Source organism: Sander vitreus, chromosome 19 (genome assembly GCF_031162955.1).
Source record: "Sander vitreus isolate 19-12246 chromosome 19, sanVit1, whole genome shotgun sequence".
NCBI lineage: Eukaryota > Metazoa > Chordata > Actinopteri > Perciformes > Percidae > Sander > Sander vitreus.
In genome coordinates, this window is record NC_135873.1 from 14,567,633 (window position 1) to 14,591,090 (window position 23,458).

At 39.7% G+C, this 23,458-nt stretch overlaps 5 protein-coding genes across 6 annotated transcripts in view; 4 read left to right on the forward strand and 1 right to left on the reverse strand.

Moving 5' to 3' along the window:
• The window catches only part of LOC144534143 (prostaglandin D2 receptor 2-like), a 40,437-nt gene extending 35,507 nt beyond the window's left edge, over positions 1-4,930 (reverse strand). Inside the window, exon 1 of the mRNA XM_078275888.1 lies at positions 4,859-4,930. The gene's annotated coding sequence lies outside the window, so the exon portion shown is untranslated. The remainder of the gene's footprint in view (positions 1-4,858) is intronic.
• LOC144534144 (immunoglobulin kappa light chain-like) lies at positions 2,677-4,439 on the forward strand. Of its 2 annotated transcripts, XM_078275889.1 has the most exons (5): positions 2,677-2,759; positions 2,874-3,572; positions 3,687-3,806; positions 3,878-3,921; positions 4,057-4,431. In XM_078275889.1, exons 1-5 carry the CDS (start codon positions 2,717-2,719, stop codon positions 4,180-4,182), a joined length of 1,032 nt encoding a protein of 343 aa, XP_078132015.1. In that variant the 5' UTR covers positions 2,677-2,716; the 3' UTR covers positions 4,183-4,431. The 2 variants fall into 2 exon arrangements, with proteins under 2 accessions (XP_078132015.1, XP_078132016.1); XM_078275890.1 differs by lacking the exon at positions 3,878-3,921 and having other exon boundaries at positions 4,057-4,439.
• A 1,340-nt stretch (positions 4,931-6,270) lies between the features above and the next one.
• LOC144534497 (uncharacterized) lies at positions 6,271-10,747 on the forward strand. Its single transcript, XM_078276462.1, has 5 exons — positions 6,271-6,334; positions 6,471-7,166; positions 7,283-7,399; positions 8,304-8,347; positions 8,758-10,747. The coding sequence occupies exons 1-5, from the start codon at positions 6,280-6,282 to the stop codon at positions 8,878-8,880; spliced, it is 1,035 nt and encodes a 344-aa protein (XP_078132588.1). The 5' UTR covers positions 6,271-6,279; the 3' UTR covers positions 8,881-10,747.
• Positions 10,748-14,091: 3,344 nt separating this feature from the next.
• LOC144534462 (uncharacterized) lies at positions 14,092-17,001 on the forward strand. Its single transcript, XM_078276394.1, has 5 exons — positions 14,092-14,409; positions 14,554-15,237; positions 15,656-15,784; positions 15,869-15,903; positions 16,016-17,001. The coding sequence occupies exons 1-5, from the start codon at positions 14,355-14,357 to the stop codon at positions 16,133-16,135; spliced, it is 1,023 nt and encodes a 340-aa protein (XP_078132520.1). The 5' UTR covers positions 14,092-14,354; the 3' UTR covers positions 16,136-17,001.
• Positions 17,002-19,928: 2,927 nt separating this feature from the next.
• On the forward strand, positions 19,929-22,134 carry LOC144534515 (uncharacterized). The gene is made up of 5 exons (XM_078276493.1): positions 19,929-20,245; positions 20,390-21,085; positions 21,276-21,401; positions 21,486-21,529; positions 21,643-22,134. The coding sequence occupies exons 1-5, from the start codon at positions 20,191-20,193 to the stop codon at positions 21,748-21,750; spliced, it is 1,029 nt and encodes a 342-aa protein (XP_078132619.1). The 5' UTR covers positions 19,929-20,190; the 3' UTR covers positions 21,751-22,134.
• The last annotated feature ends 1,324 nt before the right edge of the window (positions 22,135-23,458 follow it).

Here is a 23,458-nt window from a genome sequence, read left to right on the forward strand (position 1 = left end):
AGAGTAGAGTTTGACAAGCAGCCATTTGCCCAACTTGCCAAAACCACAGTAAAAAAATGTTCTTAATAAAGCAGTTCCACCTCTGTTATAAAGTATAAAGGCTTCTAACATACACCACTGCTTCTGGTGCTGCTTTTCATTGATTGCCACATGGTCTGACTCATATTCTCATCAAGAAAACAAGAATGGGTGGATCTATTTTCCATTTCAGCTTGACTCGTTTGAGAAACAGTGAACAATAGGCCTTCGCTCTGTCACTTTGCACGACTCAGGAAATACAGGTTCAACTGAGAAGAGTGTTGGACAGTAGTGCCTCGTCTCTTCTGAGTCAACAACTGAAGAGCTTTCACCGCAGTTTTTTTACAGCATGTACATACAGACCACAAACATCAAAAGACCTATTTGAAGCAGACGCTGTAGCCTGCTTCGGCTTGGTAAAGTCTGTTAAAATCTGCAAAGTAGAGGCTGACGGAATTAAGATGGAAAAATACAAAATTAGCTATAAAGCGATGCAAAAACAACAAACAATCAGACCATTTTTTTTCTCACTCCAACAGAATATCAAGCTCCTACACAATTATATACACATGAGTTTCTGTGTGTATTATTGTTCAGGAGCTTAAGTTTCTGTTGGAGTGTGTTTGTGACAGATAGTTCCTACCTGACAGAATGCTAAACCCTACTTTTTACCACATTCATAGAGGAAGTATTCCATTTTGATAGATATTTCCTTCATGTCAGAATGAGCTACCCTACTTTCAACCACATTTATAGAGGTATGTCATGCTGAAAGATGTTTCTCACCTCATAGAATGATCTAGCCTCTACATTAATCTACATTAAACCACATTTACAAAGGAAGTAAGTCATTCTAATATATATATGTCCTATCTGTAAGCATGGGCTATCCTACTTTTGACCACTTTCATAGAGGAGGTAGGCCATTACGATAGATATTTCCTACCTGACAGAATGGACTACTCTACTTTTAACCACATTTATAGAGGAAGTAGTCCATTCTGATAGATATTTCCTTCCTGTCAGAATGGTCTACCCTACTTTTAACAACATTTATAGAGGAAGTAGTCCATTCTAATAGATATTTCCTACCTGACAGAATGAGCTACCCTACTTTTAACCACATTTATAGAGCCAGTAGGCCATTCTGGTACAATTTCCCACCTTACAGAATGAATTACCATACCGTCTATATCTGTATCCATTAACGTTGAGGAATGTTGAGGTATTTTTCCTCCATGAATCTTTTTGACACGTGTGGCAGAAGCTAATGGGAAGCATACTAAACACAGGATTAGGTAGATGTATATTTATACACAAGTATGATATAATAGAAGTAAATTTGAGATTTGACATGCTACCTCCCACTTATTCCCTTGGTTCTCAACCTTTTTTCTCCTTCTACCTACAAGCAGGTATTTTCTGACGCTGCACTTGGCATTGAGGGCTATCTATAACATACAATTACACATCGTCAATGACTAAAAACAAAACATTGGGCAATAAAAGGCAGTGATGCAACATTAAATGAGATGCAATTCACAATCAGAAACACCAAAAGAACAAAAGCAATGGTTCTGTGCAACATTGTTGTCAGTCTTCACATGTAGTTTCCTCTAAACGGAAGATATCTGATGATGTGTGCATGGGATGGTGTTGTGAATGCGTTACATTTCATTCTGTGAACATTCTGAACAAAGCCTCTCTCGTCGGTTTTAATTGGTATCGTACAAACTTGTGTCATCAATTTCCTTCCTGAACATTTATCTGCATATACCTATATTTAATCAATCCTCCCTTCCTATGAAATGCATTTCTTATCCATCTACGCTCACGTCATCAAAGTGAATGGAGTGATTGTTAGAAAATATATTCTTGTGTTTCTCAATAAACATTTAGAACATTGTGAACTGAACCATGCTTTTTGTCACTTTCTCCAAGCGCTCATTCAACTACTTTTAGAGTCAACTCACAGAGGTAAAGCCAGTAGGTGATCGGAAACGAGCCACAAAACAATCGTGATCCGACAGGCGGTGTCCCATTATGGAGAAATGTTGGAATAAATACCACATCTGACCTGAGGGGCATCACTGGCATAATGGGAATTACAATTTGGAAGTCGCATAGAAAAGACCAATCTGGAAGTTAACTGGAAACTTTAAAGTAGAAGTGAAACGGGTTAAACCGCTCTCCCGATTTCTGTTTTCCTTTCTACATCTATCACATTCTCTTTGAGCTCACTTAACCACACACAACCCCAAAAACACATTTTCTAACACAAGTAATACCATGAATGATCATATAAGTACATCTAAATCCAACAAACAGAATGTCATGACTGAAAAACACAGCATGTTTTTACAAATTGAAAAAAAAAATCCCTTCTAAGCACTGTGCATATTGTGGAGAACAAACACTGACATGCACAACCTCGACTCCTCCATTCAAAAATGGACTTGAGAGGATTTCCTTTTCATGGTATACATACCTGTTGTCACACCTACAACAATGATATCCTGTGCCAAAGACTCAAATCAACCTGAATTACTCTGATCAGACTCATCTTATGCAAAAGAACAAATCGCAAGTCTGACTGTAAACCATTCAGTCAGCTAAGCCAATCACAACGAGCCTTCGTCTCCTATAAGAGTTGGGTGCGTCCGTCAACATACAGGATATAGACTGCAGAGCTTCAACGATGATGCCACTTTACATTTTTTTTGTGCTTCTCAGTGAAATCTGTAAGTAGTTTACAAACGTTTTTCACTGTTTCTATGTGCATGAATATCATTTGGAGTGAGAGGGATGAGGTTTTAAAAGCAGAAATAATATGTCATGCATTTCATTCTGTGCAGGTGAGGTATCGGCTGTTAACAAGACCTCAGGTGTAACTCAGGACAGTGGAATCATAACAGCTAAAGTTGGGGAGAATGTGACTTTAAAATGCTTTTGTCGGGATGATGCTGTAACTTTCCTCTCTTGGTACCAGCAAAGCTTGGAAGGCAAACCTCTTATCATAGCATCTTGGATGAAGCAAAGCACTGAAGCTTCCATCTTCCCTGCGTATAAAGAAAGGTTTAAGGTCTTGGTACAAAGTGAAGAAGGCGTCAACCATCTCATAATTAAAAATCTTCGCGTGTCGGATTCGGCAACATATTACTGTGGGATTGTAGAATTCAGCGCAGTTGAATTCAGACATGGAGCTTTCCTTCATGTCAAAACACCACAGCCCAACATCCAAGCTGTGGTCCATCAGCCAGCGTTGGAGCCACTTCGGTTGGGAGACTCTGTGAATTTGAGCTGTACGGTGAACGCTGGAGCATGTGCAGGGAATCAGAGCCTCTACTGGTTCAGACATGGTGTGGCTCAGTCTGCAGTCATGTATCACAGTGCGGGTCAGTGTAAACAGCTCTCCAATGAAGAGTCTAACATGAGCTGCACTTTAAACCTTGCTTTAAAGTCAGTGAGCTTCACCGATACCGGGATGTACTACTGTGTTCTGGCCTCCTGCGGGGACATTGTATTTGGAAGTGGAACCAGAGTGGAGATAGAAAGTAGGTGATTAAAAACTGATATATTTTTCCATCCTGCGCACGTTAAAAATACCCATTCAATTATATTAATTATATATAATAATTGGCATACGTTTTCTCTTTTCTTGATCTTAGGAGTCCCCCTTCTATTGGTTTATAGCCTGATTGTGGCATTGGCAGTGTCCATTATCGTGCTCCTTGTCTTGGCTTTCATCATGTACAAGTTGAAAAAGAAGTCATGCTCTGTCTGCAAAGGTAAGACTTTCAGAGTAAAAAGTATCTAACATGTTTTATTGACCCGATCATTCATGTATTTTGATTTGCAGGATCTGTCACTCATCTGGCATGTCCCGCAGCTTCTGACGCCATGGTAGGTGAAATAACTGTATAATAAAAGCCTCAATTTATACATATAGAATCACTACATGAGACTCTAATAACAGCTATTTTATTTGTTCTTTTAGTACTACATTTCTCACATAATTAGTTGTTTTGTCATTACCAGAACCAAGATGCAGACATTCTCCATTATGCTGCTCTGGGCCTGAAAACAACCAGAGATCGACACCGCCGAGAGGACAATGTGGAGAGCGTTTGTGTATACTCAAGAATAAAGAGCAGGAAAGAGTAAAGTAGGGCTTTACATTCATCCACTTCAACAAATGATATCTCTTTCATGTCAATACTTTGCAAGACACTTTACGTGACTAAATGTACAATACAATGTTGAAATAAAATAAAAATGTTTTTGTGAAATGTGTTTAATTTCAAATATCTTCTAATATATACTGAATACAGAGAGACAAAGCATGCTCATGAAAATCCCCTACTACAATCTATTAGGGACCGGAGGAAAATAGGGGAGGGTCGTGTCTTTTTATTCTTTGCTGAGGGGAGGGTCATCCAACCCCCCAATGGCCCCTTAAATAAATAACGAACAGTCCCTTAATACATTCTTTTGCCAGAAACGTAAGCACAGGTTGCACCTTAAATCTATAGCCGGTTCTCACCGTTTATCTTTCACTCCTGTGGTGAAGGTGGTGTGAACTACAGAGTGCAAGTTTCCATTAGTGGAAACACAAGTCCTAGCAGAGCGTTTACACAGGAAGACCGACCTGTAGCTTCCAGGCCACAGCGTGTTACACCTCAGACAGTGAACCCTATCTCATTGAACTTGCAAAACAAGTCTCATGTCTTAGATGCAGAAAGCTCGCTGTGCATAAGAACAAGTAAAAGCAGGCTGTATTTTCTCATTGAAATGAACTGAAGAACAATAGACTTAATGAGGTGAAAGAAGGTTTACATACCTACAACTCTTGCAGTCCAGATTTATGTCTTAGCTCATGCAAAGACTGGTCTGAGTGAAGCTTTCCATTCAGTGGCTCCAAATAGTGTTTTAGGTATCAGTAACGGAAGTTTCACAATTTCAGTTCCCTAAAACTCTTACTGTATGTCGAAACATAATCCAAAGATATGATTTTCTAGGAAACTCATCTTAAAAGACACGTCAACAACTTGCCCTCAGATCCAATATGCTCATATTGGATCTTGCTCAATTATTAAAAAGCATTAGCAGGTGAAGGATGAGATTGCAAAAATATCCCTATTTACTCTGTATATGGCACATCTTTCAGTATCTATTGTTTCACGTGCCAAACTGGCATTTTCAATCATTTTATTCACTCCTAGTAAGTCCCTACATATCTTCTGCATCTACCAATGCTAAAAAATGTTTGAACAATTAAATATTGTAAATATGCTTGGGTGCCTGGGTAGCTACCTTGTACAGCATGCGCCCATATATAGAGGTTTACTTCTCAATGCAGCGGTTGCGGGTTCGACTCCGACCTGCGTCCCTTTGCAGCATGTCATTCCCCCTCTGTCTCCCCTTTCATGTCTTCATCTGTCCTATGAAAATAAAGGCCTAACGTGCCCCAAAAAATAATCTTTAAAAAAAAAATATATGTATATACATTATAAACATGCTACTATCAGGAAGTCGGATCAAGACAACCCTTCTATTTTTGATACAAAATGTGTTTTTTGTAACATCACAGATATTAAATGATGAATAAAAACACTCTGATCAGTGTGTGTTATCTAACATGACTGGATTTATTAACCTGGAGCCACACACAAATGCAATATGTGTCTTCTAAAGTCAGACAAGCAATGTTGTCATGCCAATAAAGAGACACACAGAAAGAGAAAGAGAGAGAGAGAGAGAGAGAGAGAGAGAGAGAGAGAGAGAGAGAGAGAGAGAGAGAGAGTTTGCATGCCTGTAAAATGGATATAAAGTACCAGCTGCTAAGGTATGAAGGCCACTGCATGTAATGGTTCCTCCTTCACACACACTGGCTCCTTTCTGTGGTTACATAAGCACACCAATCTCTCAGCAACGTCCGTTTAACACAATCGGTACAGCAAACACCAAACCTTTTTCTACAGTGTTGTATTAAGAGACATTTCAGAGTATTCTAATGTTGTGCATTCAACACTGCTAAAGGGTTTAAGGCCCCTAGCAATAACATTTAGAGTGTAAAATGTCCTAAATAAGTCTTGATTACATGCCAAATCTTTCCAAATTCTGTTTAGATTTCCATGAAAATTCTTTCTCAAAGACCAAACACGGAGCATGTGATCTTTCAGACTCATCTCTGATTGGCCAATCAAAAACAGTCTAGAACATAAAGAGATTCTGTCAAGTGACAGCGGCAACATAAACGAAATGACGCCTCCGATGTTTGCTTTGTATGTGTTATGTCTGCTCTTGGGGAGAATAGGTAAGTTGTATCTTCTGCAAGTGCACTGTGTCACTTTTTGTTTATTATAAATATTACTTTTTTGCGTACTGCACTATGCTCCCAGTCATGGTATAAAGTTAATTGTCAAAATGATTGGTCTTCATATTCTCCTCAGCGGATACGACAGCTCTTAAAGTATCATCTTTACGTTTCGCATCACTTAGCGTCGGTGATGACCTGACATTGGAATGCTTCTACGGAGATGATAGTGTAGCAGTGATGTTTTACTGGTACAAACAAACTATGGGACAGACACCACAGCTGGTGTCTAAATTCTATAAGCATGACAAAAATGCATCTTTGAATGATGAATTTAAAACCGATCCACGCTTTGAAGTGGAAACTACCACTGGTAGAAATCACTTGAAGATCTCAAGCGTGCAGATTTCCGACTCAGCTACTTATTACTGCGTAAGTAGCTATTCATACGTGTATGAATTCACCGAGGGCACTATAATCCACGTAAAAAGTTCAGGTTTGAAGGTCCCAGCTACGGTCCATCAGTCTTCATCTGAGAGCATCCAGCCAGGAGGCTCTGTGACTCTGAACTGTATAGTACACACTGGGACCTGTGATGGAGAACACAGTGTTTACTGGTTCAAGAAGTCAGAAGAATCTCAGCCAGGACTCATTTACACCCATGGAGGCAGGAATGATCAGTGTAAGAGGAAACCCAACACACAAACCCACACCTGTGTCTACAACCTGCTGATGAAGAGTCTGAATCTTTCTCATGCTGGAACCTACTACTGTGCTGTTGCCTCATGTGGACACATTCTGTTTGGAAACGGGACCAAGCTGGAGTTTAAATGTAGGTTACTTGCTAGCAAAGATCATCTTATTTCTTAAACAGTGATGGATACTTTCTAATCAAATTTGGTAAGGGAAAAAAAACTGAAAGCTCTGTTTCCTAATGTTCATCTGCAGATGATGACGAATCTAATGTCTTGGTGTATATCTTGAGTGGAGCTTTGGCATTCACCACCATCCTGGTTGTGTCTTTGGTTTACACACTGTACAAGACAAACCGTTGCCAATGCACAGGTAGGCTAAACTGCTTTTCCTTCAGTCTGTCTGTTCAATGTATGTGATATTTAAGAGCAGAAAAGAACTAAATTAGTTGATATGATTTAAGATAAGAAAAACTTCATTGTCCGTCACAAGTGACAGAAATTTGTCTTTGACAGGGCAGGCTCAAATGACCTAAAATACATATAAGAACATAAAGATACATATAGAAAGAGTGTAATAACATTGACTGTAAAACATGTGCAACATGCTAAAACAGTGCAAGAAGAAGCTTGATGGAGCTGTTTGATGCTGTCTGTGTATGGCTGTTCAGTGTGGTGATGGCAGTGGGGATGAAGGAGTTTTTAAATGTTTTTCCCTGCAAATGGGACTCTGTAGTGTTGACCTGATGGCAGTAACTGAAAGGATGGGTGAAGGGGGTGGTGGTGGTGGTGGTGGTGGTGGTGGGTGGGATCCTGTGTGATTATAGTGGCTTTTCTGAGTTATGACCGGGTGTGAAGTTGTGTTAGGGGGGTTTTGGGGAGCCAATTATCTTTCAAACACTATTTGTGTAAGTTTTGTTTTGTGTTGGATAGCAAATGCATTGTACCAGGCTGAGATATTAAAAGTGAGTATGGATTAAATGAGTGACCAGTATCCTCATTGAATCCCAGTCACTCATTGAGTCATTGAATCTGTTAAGTAATCTAAATTAAGGCAAGAGTAACTGTCGGACAATCAATAACTTTCATGGGAGTTAATGAAGACATCTTACTTGTTCATTTAGGAATCATGGATATGGATTTATAGTAAAACAAAAATCATGGAAAATGTCTAGACCTATATTCAAACGATCCAACTTAGTAAAAAAGAATTGGTCTTTTCAGCACAAGCATGGTGGGTTTTGAAGACGGCTTTTGTCATTTTTTCTTACAACCAGACTCTCAAGCTAGATCCTCCGCTGCCTCGGCCCCCAATGCAGAGGTGAGTATTTTCAAACTATGACTGTAACATATTTTTAAACGCGAGAAAACCGAGCTTGCGGTGAACACAATAGAACAACACCTGTACAATATCCAGTTCAATATAATGCAATAAGTACTGCAAACCCTTGTGAGGATTTATTGACGATTGTAAAGCAGTGGCCATTGTGCAAGACTGAAGTTGGTGCTGCATTATTTGGGGGGGGGGGGCTGTTTTTGTTATGTCGTCCACAACTTGAAATCAAAAAAAAAAAACACCTCTCTGACACAACCTAAACTAAAAAACAATGTAAGACGTGGATTTTTGCAGGGCTCATATAGTGATTTGAATTTGACTGTGTACTTTTTTATATATTAGTCATGAGACGTATACTAATATGGAAATTAACCCTTTTTATATTTCATTGCCAGGGTTGCCAAGAGGCAGACAACCTCCATTATGTTGCTTTCAGGGAGAACAAGGCCAACAGATCAACGAGGCAGCAGACAGACGACACCTGGAGTGAATGTGTGTACTCCAGTGTAAGGCAGTAGAGCTGGATATGTTTCATGTGTTCTTTGTGTCTGTGTTACTACAAGTGACAATTCAGTCAGATATTCCCTCCATATTCTGAATGTAAAGATTTAACTCACAAAGCACCAATTAAACGGGTTGCTTCAGCTACAGTTGTGTCTCTAGGTGCCATATTTCCACTCTTACTATACTGTTGACAACAATGAACAAACACACGCCCACAAAAAACTGATGTCTGTGGCCACTATGAGCTCAGATACGAGAAAGAGAGAGAGAGAGAGAGAGAGACCCAGGGAGGACAGACTCTGCTCGCTCTGTTCAGAGAGAGAGAGAGAGAGAGAGAGAGAGAGAGAGAGAGAGAGAGAGAGAGAGAAAAGTAGTAGTAGTAGTAGACCGAGCAGCACTTACTGCTCTAATGTGACAAATACAAACCAACTAGACAAATCTTCAAATTTAAAAGTCATTGTAAAGAATTCAAGACACTTTCAGACAGGGAAAAACTAGAATGTGTGTTTAGGCAAGAATGCCTGTATGCTGTATCATAGCAGCTTATAAATCGCCTCCTGCCACGAATTAAGAGATGACCACGGAAACAGCACAGAGGAGTAAAACCACCACAAATAACACCTGAACACCCACCTAGATCAATAGATTCCTGTAAATATTAGATTTCAATTGTGAGAAAGTCGTAACTATGTGATAAGTTGTGTAAGGATTTTGAGGTACCATTGTACTCCTCGTGCCTTTATCAGTTTTCATGTTATAGTTTATGTTGTGCCAGTTATTTGGTAATTTCCTTTTATTTATGTGTTATCTGAATTTGGCAACGTAAGCAATAAAGAGAGAGAGAGAGAGAGAGAGAGAGAGAGAGAGAGAGAGAGAGAGAGAGAGTTTGCATGCCTGTAAAATGGATATAAAGTACCGGCTGCTAAGGTATGAAGGCCACTGCGTGTAATGTTTCCTCCTTCACACACACTAGTTCCTTTCTGTGGTTACATAAGCACACCATTCTCTCAGCAACACTATCTCAGCGTCAGTGGGACACAATCAGTACGGCAAACACCAAACATGTCTCACTCTTTTTAGGTGTGGTAGCCTGCTCAGAAACGTCAGAGTCGGTCTTCTAAATGCAGGTCACAACAAGACGGCACAAACTAATCTGTGAGTGCCAGCCCTAAGTGTATTGATCATTCCTTTAATTCAATTCAGTTTATTTTGAGAAGGAAGCATTGCTAATTAATAAAACACAAGATTATACAGGTGTTAAAAATGCCATAATTAGCCAAAAAGCTATTTTTCATCTGTAGTCCCCTTCTTCACAGGTTTACTGTGAATTTGCTGATTGCACATCATAAACCCAGAGATGTAAGCATCTTTTTTTAGCCTCCGTGTAGTCGGCAGTCAGAGTTATGCTCTTAATATACGTTGGTCGTTCACTCTTCTAGGACCCTCTGCTCTCTTTGTCTTTTTGGTTTCAAACAGGAAGTCTCTGCAGTGTCTTCATGCACAGCAGCCACGCAGTATAACTCTAAAGCCCAGACAATTCTAGTAGATTATATTAATAAATCAATGTCAAAATGCTTAAAACAGGCTTTGATGACATTATAAATACTGTAAACAAGAACTCTGTAACATTAAACAGTACAATATTCTTGTCTCTTACATTTAGAGTGCAGTGCAAATATACTGTATAAAACCCTCAAGCTTAGTCTTGTGGCACTTTCCTTCAAGCATATACTGCTCATCATGTCCTCCTAAAGAAATCATATATTTCTTGGGAGCAGTTGCTGAAACAATTTACATACTAGTCATAGGCAACATTAGCTACTTTTATGCAACAACAAAAACCACTGTGGAGAAAATATTATTTTTAGTCTAGAGATGTCAGTAGCTATGTTTCCATCCACAAATGCGAATTAAGTGATATTGAATGAAAAATGCCTTATGGAAATATATATATATATATATATATATATATATATATATATATAAATGAATATCGACTCTGATATGACGCTGATGGAAACGTTATTTGCCGAATAAATAATGAATCGCGATTAAGTTTTAGCTCATTGTATGGTTAAACAGATGCACCTGTACGGGTCAGAAGTGGTGAAGACCGTGCGCCCAATGCGTACTGCCGGCAGTGCCGACGCAAATGTCCCTTATGATGCAACGATCGTCTAATACATCCTGTAGTACGATTGATAGCCAGCCCTTTCGATTGACAAAATCCCTGCAGCCTTCAGCATGGGATCTAATCGGGACTTGAGTCCCGTCTATTGCGCCATACACCTGTGGCACAAAGTGTGCTCTATAGTTACGCAGCAAGATCTTATGCGCCTCTTACACTCCAGAGGCCTGTACTACGAAGCGAGATTTGGCGTTAACGAGCCAACTTCAGGTTCAACCCAGGGTTTTCTGTACTACGAAGGATCACTTGTGATCGGGTTAAATCGCCGTGGTAACTTATGCTGAACACCTAACCTGGTCGGGAGCAGGTTAAGTTGGAGATCAGAGATCAACCGGTGTAAAAGCACCGCCTACTGACCAATCAATACTCGATTGATAACGGCGTCACCGTTCTTAGAAGATCAGGCAGAGCTCGGTGCGCAGAGAGAGAGGGAGAGAGGGAGAGAGGGAGAAAGGGGTGCGCACATAAAAGTTAAAACATTTAGAGACCGACAACCCCGTTAGCATTCCCTGATGTGTATATTTATGAAATATATAGATTGTAATGGGAGGGAATTACATATCGGCTCGGCTTCTTGAGCCGTGTGTTGCCAATGCGCACATCAGTTTGAATTATGTTTTTATATATTTTATTTGCTCTCACGATGGCTTCCCACTGCCAGGGTTGCAACTGAAATACTAGGCTAAAGCAACGACAGTTTATGGAAGGTGCACAAGTGTAATTATGGTCAGATCTTGGTCCTGACTGATGGGAAGTGATATTAATAAGCGTTGTGATTTACGCATCTACAGCGTCGGCTATTTTTTTTGCCAGCTTTCCTTCCTGTTTTAGGAAGCGGCGACTGTATTGCGTTTTGCCTGCAAAACCGTGTCTGTGTTATTCATATTTATGTAGAATTATAATTTCCTCTTCTTATGTAAAATATGCGGCTCTGGTAGATGTTTGCGATTGGTCGTGCTGTGCAAACACCGCCTCTTTTATGTGACCGTGCGTGCTGCTGGACTGGGAAACCCTGGGTTGACTGAACTAGTTGATAACCACCGTCGTGATACAGCTTATGCGGGACCGCGGGTGTTAGGTTTGGTGAAGCCGGGTAACTGAAAGAAATCCAGGACATGTTGATCTTGCTTCGTAGTACAGGCCTCAGGTAGGTACAGTGGGGCAAAAAGTATTTAGTCAGCCACCAATTGTGCAAGTTCTCCCACTGAGAGAGGCCTGTAATTTTCATCATAGGTACATTTCAACTATGAGAGACAAAATGAGAGACAACTATGAGAAAAGAAAATCACATTGTAGGATTTTTAATGAATTTATTTGCAAATTATGGTGGAAAATAAGTATTTGGTCAATAACAAAAGTTCATCTCAATACTTTGTTATATACCCTTTGTTATGCTAATCATTTCTATCAAATTAGAGTGAGGACATCACCAGATTACAGGTATAGTATAGGATTCCGTCCTGGTCGTGGAACAACGGACCAGATCTTTACTCTCGCAAGGATCCTGGAGGGAGCCTGGGAGTATGCCCAACCAGTCTACATGTGTTTTGTGGATCTGGAGAAGGCGTATGACCGGGTGCCCCGGGAGATACTGTGGGAGGTGCTGCGGGAGTACGGGGTGAGGTGGTCCCTTCTCAGGGCAATCCAATCTCTGTACGACCAAAGCGAGAGCTGTGTCTGGGTTCTCGGCAGTAAGTCGGACTCGTTTCAGGTGAGAGTTGGCCTCCGCCAGGGCTGCGCTTTGTCACCAATCCTGTTTGTAGTATTTATGGACAGGATATCGAGGCGTAGTCGGGGTGGAGAGGGGTTGCAGTTCGGTGGGCTGGGGATCTCATCGCTGCTTTTTGCAGATGATGTGGTCCTGATGGCATCATCGGCCTGTGACCTTCAGCACTCACTGGATCGGTTCGCAGCCGAGTGTGAAGCGGCTGGGATGAGGATCAGCACCTCTAAATCGGAGGCCATGGTTCTCAGCAGGAAACCGATGGAGTGCCTTCTCCAGGTAGGGAATGAGTCCTTACCCCAAGTGAAGGAGTTCAAGTACCTTGGGGTCTTGTTCGCGAGTGAGGGACAATGGGAGCGGGAGATTGGTCGGAGAATCGGCACAGCAGGTGCGGTATTACATTCAATTTATCGCACCGTTGTGACGAAAAGAGAGCTGAGCCAGAAGGCAAAGCTCTCAATCTACCGGTCAGTTTTTGTTCCTACCCTCACCTATGGTCATGAAGGCTGGGTCATGACCGAAAGAACAAGATCCAGGGTACAAGCGGCCGAAATGGGTTTCCTCAGGAGGGTAGCTGGCGTCTCCCTTAGAGATAGGGTGAGAAGCTCAGTTATCCGTGAGGAGCTCGGAGTAGAGCCGCTGCTCCTTTGCGTCGAAAGGAGCCAGTTGAGGTGGTTCGGGCATCTGGTAAGGATGCCCCCTGGGCGCCTCCCTAGGGAGGTGTTCCAGGCACGTCCAGCTGGGAGGAGGCCTCGGGGGAGACCCAGGACTAGGTGGAGGGATTATATCTCTAACCTGGCCTGGGAACGCCTCGGGATCCCCCAGTCGGAGCTGGTTAATGTTTAAACGTTATGGTTACAGCTGAAAAATGACAACAGAAATAAACAAGTTTGGCGATTTCACGTATCTCCACAATTCAAACCAACTGCCATTTGTCTACCTGTCTACGCGATCACGGAAGGCTTGTTTCAATTGGACGCACTGACAGTTTTGTTGTCATTACTTAGAATTCCTCATGGGGAGGACAAAAACTACGCACAATAGCTTTAAAGTATTTTAAAGTTGGGTAAGTTCAGCAAAATTCTCCAAAACAATATAAGGATAGATATTCATAGTCAACTTACTTCTGGACGATGCATTGACTCAGTCTATAGATATTCATAATTTTTATGAATACTCAACTTTATTATCACTTATGCTTTTTTCAGAAAAACTATCAGACCTGCATTTTACCTTATCTTCTAGACATAATGACAGTTAGCCCACTGTCAAGTGCTGAGTATGACTAGAGTCCACTGTAAGCATTATGGTGTATCAACTGTATAACCTGTAATGTATTTCCCCCCAATGTTAAATTAGATACCAAGGTAAAGAGTCATTATTTTCTTTATATACCTTACACTATGTGAATCTCATCAACCAAACTTGACACTATAGGTGACAGTGAGCATGTGATCATGTTTCCATAAGTAGGATGTACAGTGTCACTTCAGGCTGGCCAATCAAACGCAGTCTTGTCTCTTAAGAGTGAAATAAAGATTGAGATTTCTCTCATTCAACACAAGAATTCGAAGACAATGACATCTCCAAAGTTTCTCTTGTATCTGACGTGTTTGTTCTTGGGCAAAATGGGTGAGTTGTTGTTTTTGTGGCTGCAGTTACTATGTTTTAGTTTATAACAGCTATTCTCGGAAATGCTACTAATATTTTCATGCTGCAATAACTTAGTTTAATTTAATTAACTGTGCATTTGTTTTGTCTCCCATTTCACTTCAGCTCATATGTCTGTTCAGGAATTGCCATCTGTTCGTCAAGAGAGACGTTTTGTATCAGCTAATGTTGGAGACAAGGTAACTCTGCGATGTTTCTGTGAAGGTGATGCTGCATGGCTTTACTGGTATAAGCAAACTCTGAGACAAAAACCAAGACTCATCTCAACTTCCTATGTGTATGGTGTAAGAATCACTTTTTATAATGAATTTAAGAACAATTCACGCTTCACAATGGATACTGAAGACAAAACCTTGACAATGTTTGATTTAAACATCTCAGACTCGGCTACTTACTACTGTGCAACTAGCAATGCAGTTGGCTTGAACTTTGGAGAGGGCACTATTATCAATGTAAAAGGTTCAGGTTTGAAGATCCCAGCAACGGTCCATCAGTCTTCATCTGAGAGCATCCAGCCAGGAGGTTCTGTGACTCTGAACTGTACAGTACACACTGGGACCTGTGATGGAGAACACAGTGTTTACTGGTTCAAGAACTCTGAAGAATCTCAGCCAAGACTCATTTACACCCATGGAGGCAGGAATGATCAGTGTGAGAGGAAACCTAACACACAAACACACACCTGTGTCTACAACCTGCTGAGTCTTTCTCATAATATGACCCACTACTGTGCTGTTGCCACATGTGGACACATTCTGTTTGGAAATGGGACCAAGCTGGAATTAGAGGGTAAAAAAAAAGTGATGTAAAATTTTAGCAGAGACGTAATTGTGTCAAATTTAACATAAACACAGAGGTAACAGCTAAAAGCTGTAACCGACTAATATGGGATTTTTAAGGCCAATACTGATATCCATATTTGGGGATCTAAAAAATTCGGCAGATGGTTACTTTTTAAAGCATAACACATGAGATAAACAAGCCATCTTGATATATATCCACTTTTGTTTGGAAAAATACTGAGCGGGACACAAATGAACTTTTCATTGCTCTCTGGTGGACAAACGTAGTTTGGAATTTCTTGTTACTAATTATCCGCCATATACACCGATGCTGATATATCTGACTGCAATAAGCCAATATTGGCGGATTTAATCTAGCTTTACCAAAAGATTTGTAATGTATCTTGATGTCTGGCTCTCTGCAGATAAGGTGGAATCTCCCGAATCTCTTGTGTATTTCTTGAGCGCAGCTTTGGCTTTCACCACCATCCTGGTTGTTTTATTGGCTTTCTCAGTGTACAAGGTGAACAAGAGAAACAGCTGCCAATGTACAGGTACAGTAACTTTTACTGTTTTTATCAAACCGCATGTTTTCAACTAAGATGCCTTTAAAATAAAGAGCTTTTTCTGTTTCACAGAGTGTCAAACAGCTTCCAACTCAGCAAATGCAGAGGTGAATATTATCTAAAATAACTGCTATATTCTGACACAATTAGTGGTGTTGTGTCGACTTATTTCTTTTATGTACTGTATTGGTATTCATTCATATATCTTTTTGTTACCAGGGTTACCAAGATGTAGACAACCTCCATTATGCTGCGTTAAGGGATCCCAGGACCAACAGATCAAGAAAAGAGAGAGACAACACCGTCAGTGAATGTGTGTACTCCAGTGTAAGGCAGTAGAACTGGACATGTTTCACTTGTACTCGGTTTTTTTTGATAGGCTGTGATTTTGTCAACATTGAATTTGTCACATGAATTTGAAACATTTTATTGAGCCATTTACCTCGGACGAAGTCAGACAAAATTGCTTTGTCATTGTTTAAATAGTTGTAAAAACCAACATACAGACGTAAAGAGTGATCAATCGCATTGAAAACGGAATATGGAGAAATAAGGTTTCTGCCCTACAGCTATGATATTACGATATTGAGAAGTAATGTAGATTTTCTTGAAACAAACTTTTTTTTAAACTTCTACATTTTTAAATATGAATTCCTATACGTATAACTATTTGAACAACCTTGTGCAATGACAGTATAGCTGTCTGATGTGTGTTTTTATGTGCTGGCAAAGCTGCCATATTTCCACTCTCACTATACTAGTTGTATCAGTCTCTCACTGCTGGACTACTAAAAACACGAGACGTAGGCCTACCACTTCATTTGCAAAGCAGAACCTTAACCACTGACAATGTGTACATGTCACAGAACCTGACAACATATTATTCTCCATTCCATTCCTGGTGAAATACTGTATGCATTAGTCTTTGCATGTTTTTGTACATGTTGCTACAAACCCATTGATGTAAGAATATTTGTCTAACTTCCCTTGTGGTCTGCAATCAAAAGATGAGATAAAAACAGTACGGATGCTTTGTGACGGGTCAGACATATGCTTAGTTTTTGTTTCCATGTGGTTTCAAGTAGGTGTCTTCACATTGTAGTACGAAGTTTTATTTTATTTTTAAATATGTTGTGTTTGTATGTTTTATATTCCATTGTTTCCAAGAAAACAAATAATTATTAATAAACTGTAAATATCGCCAAGTGTAGCACTGTCATGTCAGAAAGGGCAGGAACGACTGCAGCAATACTGCTGTGGTAATATGATGCTTATTGTGGGTTTGAAGTCATTAAAGGCATCACCACTTTTCCTCCCTCTACCCTCAAGCAAAAAGCCACTAATCACCATTGAAACAGATCACAATCAGGCATCCACTGCTGCACACATTGGGATTCAATCTGCGGAGGCACTACCTCCACTGAGGTTCCACTGAACACACCTGGAAATGTTTGCAAGTGGGAAGCCAGTGAGGGATCATGTCCTTGGCGGTGCAATAGCCCCGTGTTGACGGTTAAAAAAAAGTGGCTGGTGTCTCTATGTCACCCTCTTAAAGCCAACAGAGTTAGCAGTGACAAGAACTGCAATGCACATGGAATTTTGGAACTTTCCAAAATAGGAGTGAAATGCAAAAAAATCATAAAATAAGAAGCTGACTTTAAAGCTGCTTATTTTCACATTCTATCTTGTATATTACAGTTTTTTTCATTGGAAACAACCAATTAGCTTACACATTGTATCTATTTCTTGATTGTCAATAGCAGGTTGTAGTGACTGTGCGCACCCGTCCTCTTGTTTGTTGGAAGAACAGGGTGGAGTAATTAGGCTTGCTCCCTGTGCCTAAGAGGAGCAAAGCCTTATATGAATCAGCCTAGTAAATTTAAGTTCAACTGTAATTTATGCACTGCTTTCACTATGAACACATAGATGAAGCACTTACAAAGACCTGTTGACCTTTACCACTATGCTTTTGCTGTGCATCGCTTTCATTTCAGCAGCATTGGTGGTTTCAGCAGGATATAGAGTTGTTAGTACTCTGAGAGGGCATTTTTGACTCTTCTCTGCCAGCATCTTTATGCTTCTTCAGGTACAAGTCTAACCTTTAACACTTTCACATAGCTTGACCAGGACATGTGCACTTTGACTATGTAACTGACTTTAAAGTTACTGTTTTCAAAGGTTTGTGTATGAGTTCTGCCCAAATCCTTAAACGGAATTATCTTTCTGCTGGTAGCAGTTGTGTAGTGGTGTCTTGGTAGGTGGGTATACTGTGACTTCAGAGTTTGCCGTTAAGACAGGGCTTATCCCATAGACTTGGTTCTGTTTTAAATTTCATGTATGTTGGAAACATTCCTCTCAAAAAACAACAGCATCAAGCCTTTGAGCAAGTGCCCGAAAACGACGATTTGGTTCCATTCAGGTGACAAAGCGCTAGCCCTCTACAATATGAGGAAAGTAGGAAGAAACGTGACATTGGGGAGTCCATTGAAGTAGATGGATAGGTTAACAAAACATTGGACTCCAACATGAGAAACCACTAACAGCTTCCTTTTTCCAATTGACAGTCAGCATATTCTAAAGAATGACCACAATTGTTTCCTAACCTAAACACGAAGCATGACAACCAAGGTCCCCTAACCTTAACGAAGTAGGTAGTTTTTACCCCAACTACGATATTTGCCTAATGTTAAAAAATAACTTAACCCAAACCATGATCACTCCCTAATTTGTACCTAAAACTAACCAAACGTTATCATAGCATCATAAAAACTGACTGACTGTTACAGTGTACTGTAACAGTTTTGTAATAGCTCACACTAATGTTGTCGTCCTGCCAATAGCTGCATCAGATCAAAAAAATGCTGTGGCGATCTAAAAAGCATGCACAAACAATTTAATTTGGAGGGCTTCTGAAATGTTTCTTTCAGACACTGCTCCTTCTGTTAATGCAGACAAGAAATAAAGCAGTCACTCACTACATTGAGACCATTTAACCTTCAACCCCATGATATAGCTTTGTGTCTCTGTCAGGCAGCAGCTACTGTGGTTTTCAGCAGGATGTATGTATGGTTGCACTCCCACAGATGCTATTTATGCCTAAGACCTCTAAAACAAAGCAAAAGGCACTAATGCCAGTAATACAAATACCAATACTAGTAAGACTAATAATGCAAATTCTTAGAACACTTCATGTTTAAATGCTATGAGTACTAAACCAATGGATATAATATAGTTGCACAGGGCATTTTGAGACATCAGACCAGACATCAGACTAAAAAGTGCTGACATTTAAAAATGACCATTGTTTGCAATAACTTCCCGGTAGAAAACTCCTGAGTCCTGTACATACAATTTAAAGGCGCTGAGAAAACAGGGACGAGGAACAACTGGATCTACTCTTATATTATTCATGTAAAGTGCATGTTTGATGCTTTTGAACACTTTCACTTATGTTAGATGAAGAGCTAATTTACCTGTTGGGCCACAGACTAAAGAAAATGACAACACCCAAACTAGCAGTCAGTATGACCGGAGGAGACAGGTTGCTGTTCGCAATGTTAGATCTAGTTTTTAAAGACGCTAGAAAAGCAACACAGTACAGAAAATAAGTACAGTAGACACCCCAGGTAGGTCGGACCACCGTGTTTAACTTTATATCTTTAAACGTTATGGTTACAGCTGAAAAATGACAACAGAAATAAACAAGTTTGGCGATTTCACGTATCTCCACAATTCAAACCAACTGCCATTTGTCTACCTGTCTACGCGATCACGGAAGGCTTGTTTCACGTGGACGCACTGACAGTTTTGTTGTCATTACTTAGAATTCCTCATGGGGAGGACAAAAACTACGCACAATAGCTTTAAAGTATTTTAAAGTTGGGTAAGTTCAGCAAAATTCTCCAAAACAATATAAGGATAGATATTCATAGTCAACTTACTTCTGGACGATGCATTGACTCAGTCTATAGATATTCATAATTTTTATGAATACTCAACTTTATTATCACTTATGCTTTTTTCAGAAAAACTATCAGACCTGCATTTTACCTTATCTTCTAGACATAATGACAGTTAGCCCACTGTCAAGTGCTGAGTATGACTAGAGTCCACTGTAAGCATTATGGTGTATCAACTGTATAACCTGTAATGTATTTCCCCCCAATGTTAAATTAGATACCAAGGTAAAGAGTCATTATTTTCTTTATATACCTTACACTATGTGAATCTCATCAACCAAACTTGACACTATAGGTGACAGTGAGCATGTGATCATGTTTCCATAAGTAGGATGTACAGTGTCACTTCAGGCTGGCCAATCAAACGCAGTCTTGTCTCTTAAGAGTGAAATAAAGATTGAGATTTCTCTCATTCAACACAAGAATTCGAAGACAATGACATCTCCAAAGTTTCTCTTGTATCTGACGTGTTTGTTCTTGGGCAAAATGGGTGAGTTGTTGTTTTTGTGGCTGCAGTTACTATGTTTTAGTTTATAACAGCTATTCTCGGAAATGCTACTAATATTTTCATGCTGCAATAACTTAGTTTAATTTAATTAACTGTGCATTTGTTTTGTCTCCCATTTCACTTCAGCTCATATGTCTGTTCAGGAATTGCCATCTGTTCGTCAAGAGAGACGTTTTGTATCAGCTAATGTTGGAGACAAGGTAACTCTGCGATGTTTCTGTGAAGGTGATGCTGCATGGCTTTACTGGTATAAGCAAACTCTGGGACAAAAACCAAGACTCATCTCAACTTCCTATGTGTATGGTATAAGAATAACTTTTTATAATGAATTTAAGAACAATTCACGCTTCACATTGGATACTGAAGACAAAACCTTGACAATTTTTGATTTAAACATTTCAGACTCGGCTACTTACTACTGTGCAACTAGCGATGCAGTTGTCTTGAACTTTGCAGAGGGCACTATTATCAATGTAAAAGGTTCAGGTTTGAAGATCCCAGCAACGGTCCATCAGTTTTCATCTGAGAGCATCCAGCCAGGAGGTTCTGTGACTCTGAACTGTACAGTACACACTGGGACCTGTGATGGAGAACACAGTGTTTACTGGTTCAAGAACTCGGAAGAATCTCAGCCAGGACTCATTTACACCCATGGAGGCAGGAATGATCAGTGTGAGTTTAAACCCAACACACAAACACACACCTGTGTCTACAAGCTACCGATGAAGAGTCTGAATCTTTCTCATGCTGGGACCTACTACTGTGCTGTTGCCTCATGTGGACACATTCTGTTTGGAAACGGGACCAAGCTAAAGTTGGAAGGTAAGTTACTTTTCTAGCCAAGGTTGTTGCATCTGTTAGGTACTCATTCGTACTTCCTATTTAAGATGAGAACAGAACGTAATTTTCAAGCTAATTTGATGACTAGTTATTTTTTAGTTGCTTTCTAAATTTTGTATGAATACAAAGATAAAAACTAAAAGCTCTGTTTCTGCTGTCCATCTCTCTACAGATAAGGTGCACTCTCTTGTCTATGTGTATTTCTTGAGTGGTGCTTTAACCTTCACCACCATCCTGGTTGTTTTACTGGCTTCCTCACTTTTCAAGATGAACCAGAGAAACCGTTGCCAATGTACAGGTAAGTGACACTGTTTGTATCTGATAGAAATTACTAAATGTAACTTGAATAAAAAAAGCATTTTATTCTCTGTTTCACAACCAGAGTCTCAAGCAAGATTATCAGCTCCCTCCACAGCAAATGCAGAGGTGACATTTATCTTAATAAACAACCTTTTTATTCCACAGCAACACATTTTTTTCATTATTTTTTTGTTTTTAATTTTGATTTCCTACTCCACTTCTACATATTGTGTTACCAGGGTTTCAGAGATGCGGGCAGCCTTCATTATGCTGCTTTAAGTGTCAACCTGCCCAACAGATCAAGAAGACAAAGAAACACCACCAATGATGAATGTGTGTACTACTAAAGCAGTAGTCCTTTTTCAATAAAACCTGAGTTCATATGTATTCACAGACCTGTAGGCCTTTTATTATACATAAACATGTGTTTCCTAACCTATACCAAGTGAATTAGTTGCCTAACCGTACCCTACATACCCTTTTTTCTCTTATTTTTTTGCATAACCATGATCTCTTTCTAATATTAATCATAACATAGTTCCGATGCACATATCTTTTAGAAAGCAAGACATTTAAAAACATTACCATTGAATGTTACAATGTTATCTGGAGTCATGGAATTTGAAGAATAAGCATGTTCAACTCAACCGAACCAAATCATGTACTGTATGTGTTTTCGTATATACACATTCTATTTCATTAGTGATCAAATAAAGTTAATATATTCATGGGACACTTCGCTTTTTTGAATATATATAATATGCATGCAGGGCCTGAAATTAACACCCGATCACATGACAAATGTGGGTGAATTTTGCCATAGTTGGGTGAAACTGTGAATCTACCTGCCATGTTGGCGGGTAGCCAATGAGAATTGAGTGATTCATTAGTTGTTTTTTTGGAACTGTTCTTTCACATTTCAACCAAGTCCTCCATTTACCTTGGATTTGAGCTGAAAAATGTGGCAGCACATTAATCGGGTGAAGAGGCTGCCTGAAAGAAGCAGGCAACAAAAAGATGAGGACGATTTAAAGAAAAGTTAAAGAAGAAGACATTTTATTACCAAGTGGATATTTGGAGATAACGTCAAGGTTTGTGAGATTTGCGATTTACGACCTTTATGAGGCAAAAAAAATTGGCTGATAAAATGTCTGTGTTGATTTTAAAATCCAACTGCCACAGAGCCTGGTGGCCAAAAAGAAAAACTTAACTTCAGGCCCTGTATGCATGTGTTTACTCCCTGATAGCGATCTTTCTGTCTTAATCATTCTTGACTGGCCACAACAATGAGTGGACGAGTCGTGAAACTTGACTGTTCTGGTAATTAAAGTAAAATGGCACAGGAACACCGGCACATGCTTAAACCAGAATTATCTTTCCACTGCTTGCTTGTTTTTATACACAATGACAATTGATCAGGTCTTGTTAGATTGACCATGTTGCTGAGCAGGGTGCAGGGATCAGACGTTGATACCAAAACATTACAAGAGTGCATCCTTCCTAATTCAACCAGTCAACCATAACAGCCCATTTTCCATCAGACATGTCACAAACTTCCGGTGTAGGGTATGTAATGCACTGATCAATTTAAGAACATAGGAAAGTCTCCCAGCGGGGACCCATTTTTTAAATTAAATTAACATTTTTTATGTTGACATCTTATATGCCATTGGTTTTACTGCAAACCACACCTTCACCAAATTACAGTCTGCTTTTCACAACCTCCAAACTCCTTTTATACATTTAAAGCTCATCTTGAACTCCATAAAGACAAAATGTGTGCATTTCACCAGAGTGTGGAGCTTTGATGCTCCTTTTCTGATCCATTCTCTTAATGAAAATCTAATAGATAAAGTATAGCATTATAAGTACTTAGGAAATTGGTTAGATGTCAGATTGACATATTTATATACAGAAAGAGAGCTTGTTTCTTCTTTCAAAACAGAACAAACATTATACAATCCACTATACCATCTACACTGAATTACGGAGATACCCTGTGTGCTCATGTTGCCGCCATAACAGTGAAACCACTGGATGGCATTTACCATAGCG